The 12,778-nt window shown below is 41.3% G+C and overlaps 1 protein-coding gene across 9 annotated transcripts in view; it reads left to right on the top strand.

Annotated features, from left to right (window-relative positions):
- Positions 1 to 12,778, top strand: part of LOC124165096 — a 97,846-nt gene that overhangs the window by 5,486 nt on the left and 79,582 nt on the right. For all 9 annotated transcript variants that reach the window (XM_046542383.1, XM_046542382.1, XM_046542381.1 and 6 more), the window contains exons 3-8: positions 2,710 to 3,046; positions 3,300 to 3,346; positions 7,057 to 7,270; positions 10,457 to 10,602; positions 10,972 to 11,086; positions 11,904 to 12,075. In XM_046542383.1, coding sequence (XP_046398339.1) covers positions 2,710 to 3,046; positions 3,300 to 3,346; positions 7,057 to 7,270; positions 10,457 to 10,602; positions 10,972 to 11,086; positions 11,904 to 12,075 — 1,031 coding nt within the window. The remainder of the gene's footprint in view (positions 1 to 2,709; positions 3,047 to 3,299; positions 3,347 to 7,056; positions 7,271 to 10,456; positions 10,603 to 10,971; positions 11,087 to 11,903; positions 12,076 to 12,778) is intronic.

Genomic DNA, 12,778 nt, shown 5'->3' with positions numbered 1-12,778 from the left:
AAACTTCGACATTCGGATTAAAGAGCATCGATCATGTTTTATAAACAACAACCACTCCTCAAACTTTGCCAGACATCTCCTAGAATGTGGTCATGAAAGTAATTTTGATCCAAAAATTCTCCTCAAAGTCAGCAACGGCGCCAGACTCGACGCCTTGGAGCAGCTAGAAATTCTTCGAGGCCAAAATTCACCGTCGGTAATGTTAGTGAACGAACAATTGTATTCTTTGAATTCCCCCATTCTCAATGTGTTTTCTCAACCATACCCCCCTCCTCCCCCTCTAAGTTTCCCTCACAACCCTGACCACTCTCCCCTTCCTCCCCCGCCTACATACTCCACCTCCCCTCCCATTTCTACTGGCCCCCAACTTGACGCTGCCAACCAATCCCCCTTAACCTCCCCACCCTAGCACCCAATCCTTGACGCTGTTAACCATTCCCCTATTATCTCCTCCACCCCCCCACGCCTCATAAGTGGAAACTGTTATACCAAAAGTGCCTGATGATGATACCATGTATTGAAACCGGTCGCAGTATTAATTAAATTGTGGAACCTGCCATTGTCTTCCTTTTTGTTTCATCATGGTTACCATGTCTTAAGGCCTGGTCACATGGTACATTAACATGCACGAGTTATGTAATGTCTGTTTGCATGAATGACTTTTGTGGACTGGAACGGAACATGTACGATAGCATGAACCAAATTAGAACAGGTTCTATTTTCCATTCATGCACTCGTTGAGTGGTTCCACGGTGCATATTTGTGTTCATTCATGCATTCATACATTTAGACATTAACTCGTTCGTGTTAATGTATTGTGTAACCAGGCCTATAGAGATGGGACCACTTGTATATTTTTCCAACTGGTGGGACCTAGTCACCTCAAGATAGACAAAGTAATCCAGTGCTGAAAAAAAGTCAACCCAAATGAAGGGACTCAAATAAAAACCTGTTGACCTGGACACCTGACATATTATATGACAGTTCCTCTCCACGTTGAAAGAACACTGGTGAACTTGACTTGGTCAGTTTGCTGTGGTGAAACCGTAAAAGATTCAAGAGATAATATAAAGAAATAATTTTAATATTTCTCAGGCATTACCTTTCCCTGGGCTACAACCTTGTCGTGGTGGAAAGGCTTGCGTGTTCCTATGACCCCTAAAGCCGCACTGTCGGGATTAATGCTAAATTATTCCCGGTAGGGCCGCCCATAAGGATAGTAAGAAAAGATTTTCAAACTAGTAGGTGGGATCTATGAGGAGGGATGTTGGCTGGAGGATTTTGTGAAGACGGTTTTAATTCCACTACCAAAAAAGAAGAAAGCTGTGGAATGCTGAGATTATAGGACTATTAGCCTTATATCGCACGCGGCGAAAGTGGTACTGAGGATATTGAACAGACGAATGGAGGCGAGGAAAATGAGTATTTGAGCAAAGATCAGTTTCGTTTTAGAAAAGAGAAGTCAACTCGTGACGCATTAACAATAATGAGGTCCCTGGTGGAGAGGAACCTAGAATATGACCAGGACGTGTATGCCTGCTTTGTGGATTTTGAAAAAGCATTTGACAGAGTGAACTGAGTAAAGTTAATGGATATTCTCAAGAAAATAGGTGTAGATTGGAGGGATAGGCGACTAATTTGTAATCTTTATATGGCCCAGACTGTGCAAGTGAGGGTAGCGGACGGAGAATCTGGGTGGGCAAGCATTGGCCGAGGTGTGAGGCAAGGCTGTCCTCTATCGCCACTGCTATTTAACGTGTATGCTGAGGAGATGGTAAGGGAAGCGTGGGATGAGTTAAAAGCTGGGATAAAAGTGGGAGGAATGATGTTCAAATCAGTGAGTTTCGCGGATGATCAGGCGTTGATCAGCCAGTCAGCGAGGGGGCTTCAGGCTCTAGTGGATGCGTTATACGAGCATTGCGAGGAGTATGGGATGAGGATTAATCATAAGAAAACTAAGGCTATGCGGTTTTGTAAAGCATCACAAGCGAGGAATGTGAGACTCAAGATAAAGATGGGTGGTGAAAAACTTGAGCAAGTTGAGCAGTTCAACTATTTAGGCAGCACGTTAAAGGAAAACAGATACAGTAGTAAGGACATTAGGAAAAGAATTGCATTAGCGAAGGAGGCTTTCATGAACAGGAAGGAGCTTCTGAAAGGTTTGTTATGTAAAAGTTAAAAGAAAAGGTTTGTGAAGAGTTTGATCTGGAGTGTAGCTCTCCACTGTGCGGAAATGTGGACACTGAGGAAAGAAGACAAGAGAAGATTGGAGGCATTCAAGATGTGGGTATGGAGAAGAATGGAGAGGGTGAAATGGACGGAGAGGAAAAGGAACGACCAAGTGCTGGATACGGTTGGCGAGGAGAGGCAGCTTTTAGATGAGGAACGGAGGAGACAAAATGTATGGATGGAAGGAGTACTTAGCGGGGAGGGGATGTTGAAAATGGTGTTAGAGGGTAGAATGTTAGGGAAATGAGGGAGGGGAAGGAAAAGAATAGGATTTTTAGATAGAATGAAAGGGAATCGGCCTTACAGTGAATTGAAGAAGGCAGCGCTGGAAGGAAAGGGAGACTCCCAAATCACTTCTTTAGTACCCCATGGAAACCTACCTTAATCGGTAGAATACTCTAATAATAATAATCAGGCATTAAACAAATGCAATTTCTGTAGTCCTCGAGTATGTTGCATTGACTATTTTTCCCTTGCCAGGTGGTGTCTGTGCTGGATAGACTTCATCAAACCCACACTGTCGTCGAGAAGGGGCAGAATGTTTGTGCTTTGGTGCCCAAAGACCATCCCACCATTCCCAAAGTACCTGGTAGACCGATTTTGCCGAATCCAGCCACTCCACCGACGGCAGTCGTCCAGGAGCCTCCGAGAGTGGGCCAGGCATTCCATCAGCCCCAGTTACCCGTCCCACCCCTCATCCTCTCAAATGCTCCAGCCAACGTCAGACCTGTTGCTGCTCCAAACACATACCAACTGCTCATGGATCGACGCCTCAACCTGATTGTGGGTGCTGTTACATCCCCTCAGCCCATCCCTGGTGAGTGAGATTCCATTCGGACAGCAATAAAATTTTATTCTTTTATTTCAAACGTTAATTTCCTGAAGTGACGTGCTCTGCAACTTAGTGGGTCTTCCTTTCCTTTGAACATGTTGTATATTAGTTGGAAGGATTAGTGCTTTCTGTACTGCTTTCATAGAGTCAATATTTTTTCATGCACTAGACATTTTTACGACTATTTTGAAGTAGTGATAATATAATTCATTTTAATGGTATCGAACTTTCTTTCCAGGTACTCCTGTTATCCAGGGAACGACTACAATAGCAAAGACCCAGTTGGTAAGTTTAGCCACAAATCGTAATGCTCATCATCACAAAAGGTGCCATAGTAGCATAAATATCACACTAGATTTCATGTCAGTGCATCTAGCCCATGACACAGACCAACTTCATGGTCTGCATTCCTTGAGAGTTTTTTTTTTTTATTGTGAAGAGTGAATAGGAAGATAAATTATTAAGCAACTCTCATATTACTCGATTATTTTTATTTTCTTGCTTAGACGTGTTTGGTGTTTTTCGGCCATGGTGTCTGCCGTCAAATGCTTTCTATTCACGCAACTCACGGACATCCAGTATGCTGCCGACTGCTTTCTGCCGCCCGAGGAACAAAAGAAGATCAAGCATTCGCGAATGTTAATGTCACAGTATTTTCACTGAAATGAAGTACTTATTTATCAAACAACCGTTTAGCACATGAATTTCAGACTGAGCACTCCATGGTAACTTCATTTCTAACAGATCGCCAGCGATTTCAGAGATTAGGGACTCTTGGTGAAGGTTTTCCAGCACTGGAAACTCGCTATGGCGATTGCCAACACCAATAGGGCCTCGTAAAAATGAATTTTTTTTACATGCTTATTATAGGGTCAATTGACGGTGCCTCGGCTATCTCTTGTAATGGTGGGGGTCTCGCAATAGTCTGTACTCGCTGTAACGAGGTTACACTGTATTTGGATATCACAAGCATTCCTTATAGCAAGTGGGATTTTCTGAGGATTATGAGCTCTCATCAAACCAAGCTTTCTCTGTAATTGACAGTGGACAGACACTAGGCCGGCCCTTATTTTTCAGAATTGCGAAAAGTTATGTTTTCTTAGTCTCAAAATGATCCAAATGAGGTTTATATTCACTTATAAAAATTTGGTTACTTTAAAATAACGGTAACCCGTGCCCCAAGGGCCCTAAGTACTGAGGACCCTCCATTGAGTTTTTTGGAGTATAAAAAGTGCTATTCCTATGTAAAACTTAAAAGTAAAACTCTTTTGGGCCGATTTTCTGTTTGTTTTGACCTATCTCTAAGCGTTTACGAGATATCGTCCGTCGTAATGCAATCCACCCCCCAGGGCGCCACCCCGCACCGAGGCGTCGCTGAGGTACGGCCCGCACCACTTACTAGACACTTCCCCTCCACCCCCTCTCCTCCCTCGACAAAGTCTTTGCTCCCACTGGCAACATCTAGCCTCTGAAGAAATGTGCTTACGCTAGAAAGAATGTAATTCCAATGACAATATTTCCAATCCAATTGATCAATTTATTTTCACGCTGGTAATGAATATTAGTAGATATCAACCAAATTAAAATAAATTTTCAGAGTACTTCTAATCTTTCACTGACACCGCATATTTGGCAATTAAAGTGTCTTTGCGCACGTTAGGGGTTGTGCTGCGATGAAAATTCGCACTTAGTAATAAATTTTGAAAGCTTTCTTCCTTAACCCTTTTGCTGCTTCAATAGATTTTTCATCGGTTCCATTATTTTGCCTATTATCCAGAAAAAAATGAATTGAATCATTCATTTGACGTCGCTGAATGTCGCCGCACGAATGGACGTAGTTCCGCTAGAATTTCGAGCAGATGACAGCACCTACGATCGAAGGGAGGGTTTTTCGAAAACGTAGATATTTACCCGCATGTCGTGTTGAAAGGAAAAGTTTTTTGAAAGTCGTGGAATATCCCCCCATGTCGCAGGCAATAACCATAATGTTTTTTGCGGGTATTCCCGCTTGTAGCAGCAAAAGGGTTAACTGACTTAAAACCTTGAATTTGTTTCATACCTCTCTGTGCACAATCATTTACCACTTGAGGGCCCCGAATAATTTTCAAATCGTCCTTGGATGTTCATCCCATCCTCGCATTTGCGCATCAAAGAATGGAGTGCATATTTACAATGTATTAAATAGTTTTCTCGAATTAGTGGTAACAAAATTTGATATAGATACCTTAGTCATGTCTTAATGTTTAAAAAAATGCCTTCTTCGGTGGATCATATTTTCCCTCACATGTCCTCATGCGGAGTATCACGTTTTCCTTTCCATACCTATAAAAGGATCCGTCAAAGAATGCCAGGCCTACAACTCCTCACTCAGGTACCACAAGTGGTTTGAAAACATCTTTTGTACTGCTTTCGCTATGTCCAGGTTAACACTTTCGTAATTAACAAATCTTCTTAGGAACTGCGGGTCACTGTTGGGAGCAGATGCACCACAAGGAGCGTAGGACTACATCTTTTTCTTTCTTCTTAAATATATTGAAATCTATCCACTAATAACTCCCATTTCGTGCTATTCTTTGATTGCGTAAGAATTTTACTTCCTCAGCCCAAGCACATTTATCCGAGAGATAAGCTGCACTTTCCTCCTCGTGCGTCAAAAACTCAATGGTACCGCTCCTTGCAATGTCAAACAAATCATCAAGTTTTGTTATGACTTCATATCCAATGTATTTCGCGCTCTCTCTTTATTTCGTCGCACGTACATCCATTCTTTGCGTAATTTTTCTAACTTTTCGATCGCTTTATTTTCCGTTGTAATCTTCTCTGTTGTAATGTTCAGGAGTTCTCGTTTTGTACCATGGATGAAATGCATTTCTTACGGTTTTTCTCGTACTAAGTCTCATGTATTTCGAACCCATTAGGTGATAGCGAAAACACACAGTACTATACTCACTGTAGGTAACTTTCAGCTAAGTTTTTCTTCACTTATTTTCCAACGAGTTCAACGCTTGGATTTAGTCTTGATTTCATGCCTTTCCCTGTTGGCCTATTCTTAAAATGAACGTCACGTGTATTCATGATAAACGAGTTATTTCGCCATCATTCGCCTTACATCCTAAAAAACTTAGCACTTCCTATCCTTTGCACGCTATACACTAGAACTATCTCTCCACTGTCCGTGAACTGGCTCCCACGTTTCTTCTTCCTTGAATATTTCTATCTACTGTTGGAGCCTTGGAAGCCTTGCTCATCTCCTTCATTCCTTTATGATTTACAGACACAATTGTATCGCATGCTTATAATATTTTGTACATAAAGAGCCTTTTGGAACTTGCTAGAATGGTTCGCGGCCGTATGGTGGCAGCAAATTAAGGTTTAAGGGGTCGGTACCCACTGCATAGGATGGCACTAAAGGGTTAAAATTGACATTGTGGGCTTAAACAACATTAATCATGACACAAGAGGAACAGCCTGTTCAATTCTATTCCACTACCATGTAAATATTGTCATCAGGAGGAAAGTCTTTGTCGAGGGAGGGGAGGGGGTGGAGGGGTAGTCTCTAGTAAGTGCTGTGGGCCGTACCTCAGCGGCGCCGTGGTGCGGGGTGGTGCCCTAGGGGGTGGATTGCATTACGACGGACGATATCTCGTAAACGCTTAGAGATAGGTGAAAACAAATAGAAAATCGGCCCTAAAGGGCTTTACTTATACGTTTTATATAGGAATAGCACTTTTTATACTCCAATAAACTCAATGGAGGGTCCTCAGTACTTAGGGCCCTTGGGGCACGGGTTGCCGTTATTTTAAAGTAACCAAATTTTTATATGTGAATATAAACCTCATTTGGATCATTTTGAGACTAGGAAAACATAACTTTTCGCAATTCTGAAAAATAAGGGCCGGCCTAGTGGACACCCTAATAAGTGTGTGTGAACATTGCAATATCCACGCTGGGGGTTAGCTGAGTGGGTACATATTTTGACATTTGGTGTTTTGCAGGGTGCTTCCAACATGGGTGGTCCCATGGTGATCCCCCAGTCAGCAATTGTCGTCAGCTCGGAACCCGGCACCTGTCCAATGGTTCAGCGAGTGGTGAAGATGACATCGGCCGGGGGTGTGCCTACCGTCTTGAACACGCAATCTAGCGCACAGGTGCCCATCATGAGCCAAATACCGAACCCAAATGCTGTGGTTGGCACCACTGCTTCCTCACGTGAGCCATTTCTTTTTTATAATCGTCTTGTACACTAATTACCATAGCTTTCCACTCATGCACTCAGTGATTATGATATCAATACTAAAACAGATCCAGTGAGAGAAAGGCAGTCTGGCTAACAGTGAAGTATGGCGTTCCTGCTCAAGTCCTTGTCCCTCTGCTAATACATAGTTAAATCCTTCCTCTTCAGGTAAAAATTGATTTTAAAAGACACTATATGCATTGTATAAAAGTTAATACATATCATAGTATTATTGGTTACTGTTGATTGCAAAATAAACTGCTCCGAAACTTTTTGGGCCGAAAGCTCTTCCGGATGTTTGAAGTGCTGCAAGGGTATGTTTCTTAGGACACTAAAATTCTTCGTGCGAGACAGCTGTTACATATCTGGTGAAAAAGTTCTCTATAGCAAACTCTTATTAATACGCGCAATGTTATTATGAAGCTCTCATTATTATGAAGTTCTCATTATTACGAAGCAAATCTTAGGTCCCGACAGAAAGGCCTATCCAATCTATGGTATAGGAAACGTTATTACGAAATCACAAACCTCAGTCCTGGTCCCAACAGTTACAAAATGAACTTTAATACAAAGTTCCTTCGAATAAGCAACAGCATTAGGTGGGTATACACTACGCTAAGTTTCTAATAACTGCGCCACATGTAAGTTCTCCTCGTTTAATGTGCTCAAGAGCGTCAATTTCGTATTTTTTCTAATATACACGTAACATCATATAATAAGCTTCATTCCTGTGGAGTCATGGTGACCCACCCATAACCGCTCGTAAATTGGATGTACAGTTAGTCCTCTTCCTGGGAACATTTGAATTACGAACTTTCAGAGATACAAACATTCAAAATTTTCAAATTTTGAATTTGGTGCCTTTCGATTTGGCCGATGCTACGTGGTGTGACGTGGAGTAACTTGGACTTTGGGCATAACCTGAACAAAGTATCATTGAATCAGGGGTAAAGTTTAGAACTGTTCAGCATTTCTCCATTCTTCCTTTCCACGGAGAGCGTTTTTTTTTTTGGCTCCGGCTGCATCACATACCCAACTAGATTAATTCGTCACAATCGTGAGTTAGCGCACCTTTGTGATGCAGTGTTGCATTCTGCAGGATAACCATACTCCTCGATGCCTTGCATGCAGTCCGGCCGGGGAGAGTTGTCCGATGACAGTGCAAAAGGAGAACCCTTTGCCAGCACGGTTTGCTGCCAATCACTGCCCTCAAAATGCACCTCGCATCCTCGCCTAGTCATGCAACGTTGTCAACTGCACATGAACCACCAAAACAAGCCCTTTCTTCGAATCTCCAAAAGAAGGGATTCTTCCTTTGGACCCTTCACGCTCGTCGTCCCTTCCTGCTCCTTTCATCACGGAACCCTTTTGTTTGCAAGTGACGTGGGCATTTTGCTATCTTACTTGGCAACCTACTCCGGACTAGACCATCCTCCCTGTCTTCATGCAACTGGTGGCCGGACTGTTGGTTTGTCAACTTACAAACAAGATCTAGGAATGCGTCTAGTTCGTACATCGATGACTTTCGGGAAGATATGAACCATCGATTGCGTTATGTCACATTCTTCTATTGAGAAACTGAAATGAATTTTCCTGTTTTTATATATTTCTGCATAATTTAGTCGCGTTTATTACATCGACGATTTATTATCTTCAACGATTCCTAAAAGAAACGTTCATACAAATTTTGTTATAATGAACGTCTGGTTTTTCGGTCCCGTGAACTTCGGAATAACGAGAGTCTACTGCATAGTATCTTTAATTGTGCTTGTGACAAGTTTCAATTGCGTTGAGCTGAACTGTGTTTCGTAATAATCGTCAAGTTGATAGCAATGTTTTTTACTTACTCAAGAGGGATCAAGGGAGGGAGGGGTGAACGAGATGAAGAGGGGATGGTTTTTTCACTGCCAATTTCTGCGCTAATTATAGCTTAAATTTTCTTATTTGTTAATTCAAGAAAATTAACTCAAATTTTGGACATTTTCAAGGGAAAAATATGATTAAAATAAATTTTGTAATCTCTATCTGCAAGCATATATATCTTGTTACATTTCAAAATATCAACTTCAATAAAAACCTGACCCAGTGCAAATCCCGAGAAAACTTCACTGCATATCAAATTAAAATTTTTGTGGATTCCATCGCACAACAAATGAATTATCTTAAAAAAGCCATCAAAGAAGGATTTATACGTCAACACAGAAATGTCTACTTTAAGAGGTAATGACTAGAAAATGAGAAATTAGTTCTTGGGTGGTTACGTGTTCTTTAGGACTTGCCACCAATATTTCCCCTCCCAAATGATCGAGGCCTCCTGAGGGTGGAATCATCCCTCTGCACCTCATAACGGCCGTGTCTGTGGGTTCCAGAGGGTGGGGCCATTCCTGTTGGACCTGCTCTCTTTCAAGCCTTACATTGGTACATTCTACTGTTTGCCGCGAGTTTCCTTATCTTTATCCCCTCTCAAATTTCATGGGTTCTATTCTTGCATAGGTTTATGCGGGTGATGGTTTTGATGAATGCACTCACTCATGGTGAAATCAAGGCTTCTCCCCTTTGATCTGAAGGGAAAACATGACTGTTGTCACTCATAAAACGACAAACTCTGCTGGAGAAACATGGCTTCTATAGTGCTTTTGTAGTTTCCCCTATATTCACTTTATTGTACGTTTGATATTTAATTTCATTAACCCCCCCGTCCAATGATCCAATTCCTTTCTTTTTTATGAAAGCAGTTTCCGCTTTTTTGCCTCCTTTTACACTGTGTTTAATGTCATGGAGTTGACTTTTGGGGTTCACTATTGTTTTTATGACATTTTTTCCTAGAATATTACGCTCTGGTCAGTCACATTCTTGGATGCACGGCAGGAAAGCACTTTGCTGGTTCTGTTCCTTCCATTGGTATCCTCCATTTTTTCCCTTGATGGTGGGGTCAATATTGCTTTTTCTGTAGCCATTGTCACTTAAAATCTTACCTAATGTTTACATTTCACTGGATTGCTGTTTGCTATCTTTTAAATTAAAAGAATTGTTCTAAGGAATACTTGTCTTCTGTCTTTCCATTATGCTATTTTGTGAGGAAGTTAGAGCATCTTCCTTCCTTGTTGTGAATGGGCTTCCTTGTAATGAATTGTGTGTGTGCCCAATATTTTTGCTTTCAGGCCCGATTGCTCCAAAATACCCCATTGCTGTTAATATTCCACCGTCGCCTCACGTGGCCTCTCCCACCCCTCCCTCCGATTCTCCATCGACCCCTGCCACTGCGTCTGCCACTGCATCAGAGGAAAATCGGCCGGCTCAATCTCAGGTGGGTCTCTCTCTCTCGCTCAACTTTGCCTCTGAAATATATTGCCGGTGAATAGTTTACAATTTTTTCTCTCGGTGCTAAAGAAATGGCTCCTGGAAAAAGGGAGAGTCGATTTATGGGTAACTTATTTGTCTTTGGATTTTCATGATTTTTCATTGCATTTTATTTTTTTGCAAGTGAAGGCTATGTTTGTTTTGATATAAACTAAAATTGTCAGCAAGGCCACTGCGCATAACATGCCATTTCAAAGCATAATGAGTCACTCACCTAAATCCTTTCTATCGCCCTGATTACATTTCACGGTATGAAATAATATGCTCTATCTGTTCAATATACCTTGTGAATAATTTTCATAATTTCTGTTTTCAGGATCAGACCAAACTCAATGGGAAGTTATTTCCCTCTCTTCTGGTTACCTTGAAGCCGTGTTTGCAGTCCAAAGAATTCACCACTTCTGTCTGCACAAAGTTGAGATCTGAGTTGGGTAAGCTCCTCACCCTTGTTTCTTCTGGAGTGTGTGTTTGTTTGAGTGAAACTAGTACTTACTCTCCGTGTGACTCCTTGCAGTACAGTAAAAGTCTGATATATTGTGTACAGCCTAAAGCGAGTGATTTTTGTGTGTTGCTTGGTCTATGAGGAGAAGCAGAGGGAAATCATCCTCCATCCAAAGGGTGCTAGTGTGTGCACCCTGTTGCACTTGTTTGTGGACATGTGGAGGCACACTGCATTCGCCTGTTTTATTTATAGCTATTGGGATGTGCGAGGTTAGTGGTTTGGCACTATCTGTGGGTCAACAGAGTGGCTGGTGATGCTAAACCTCCGTAGGTCTTCTAATGTGAGCTTTAACCCTTGTACTGCCCCCATATAATATATTGGCCCTCGCTGGCTGAGCGAAAACTGCCAGGGGCCGATTTATCGGCCTGAATTATTTCACTTTTATTTTCGTGATTGTGGCCTTTTCAACGGCTGTAATTTATGCAAACCCCCATGATCTATCTTTGCTTATAAGATATAAGTATATCTTAAGAATTGGGGAAAAAATCGAGACATTAAATAAAATTAAGTAGCTGAAAAATTTTTAAATGTGAAATGTTGCTAATTCTGGAAAATAGCCTTTGCAGTCTTCATACATCCTGAAATGGGCTGGCAGTAAAAGGGTTAATATTATAACATTAGTGGCTGTGGCCCTTCAAAAGAAGGCAAAGTGGGCATGTAGAGTGCTGAAAATGCAAATATTGTGTGGTAATAAATGGATGAATGAAGTGCTTGTCGATCTTCATCGCACATGCTTTTGTTTTCAGACAAAGAGCTGAAGAAGGTGCTGCTCCTCTTCCCCAGTGAGTTGACCGAGTGGTTGATCCAACAAGGGTTGATTCGTGCTGAGCAGAAATGCCACACTCATCTGGATAGCCTGTTTCAACCTATACCATTCAAGCTTGGAATCTACTCAGATTCATCGAAATTCCCCAACAGGTAGAGCCAGTGGTGAAATGCCAGTCTATTCAAAGAACTAGAAAATTTATTTTTAGCTCTTGACAAAATATTTATTAGCTTAATGGGACTGTGGCATTTATGAAAACAAGAATAACTTACCGGATGTCATCTAGCATTCTTCTGCAGAAGTAAATGAAAACTGCTGCACAATTTGTATCGAAATTTTGTTGAGTTCATTCTTGGTTGCTTCAATGTCTTCTCCAAAGTTTTTGTGTCAATTTCACATTTTATCATAATGTTATTTTTCATCTTAAGATGCTTTCATCCGTGATTCAGGGTTTGAGCTAGCCTTGAGTCACCCTTGCCTGCACACACGGCCACGTGCATGATAAATAAATTAATAAATAACTCTACGTGTTTGAAAATGTCTCGCTAATTTTCCCATTTATTGAAATTTTGTCAGTTGATGAATTCAAATTCCGCTGTTAACATATTTTCTGCCATTAGCATTTGGGTCCATAATCTGATGGCCAGTCCTCCTTATGGTTTACTAGCTGACCCAACAAACGTTGTTCCGCCTAATTATCAATGAACAGTTCAGCTACACTATTTATAAATCAAGAGAGGCTGTACTGATTTTAATAATTTTTGACTTATTATAATAAATTAGGAAATAAATTCAATGAAATTACCATTTGTTATAAACAGTGTTGGCTTGTTAGAAACATATCTTCTTTATTCA

Source organism: Ischnura elegans, chromosome 9 (genome assembly GCF_921293095.1).
Source record: "Ischnura elegans chromosome 9, ioIscEleg1.1, whole genome shotgun sequence".
Taxonomy (NCBI): Eukaryota; Metazoa; Arthropoda; class Insecta; order Odonata; family Coenagrionidae; genus Ischnura; species Ischnura elegans.
The sequence above is the reverse complement of the archived record's forward strand: the minus strand, read 5'-3'. Positions and strand labels throughout refer to the sequence as shown.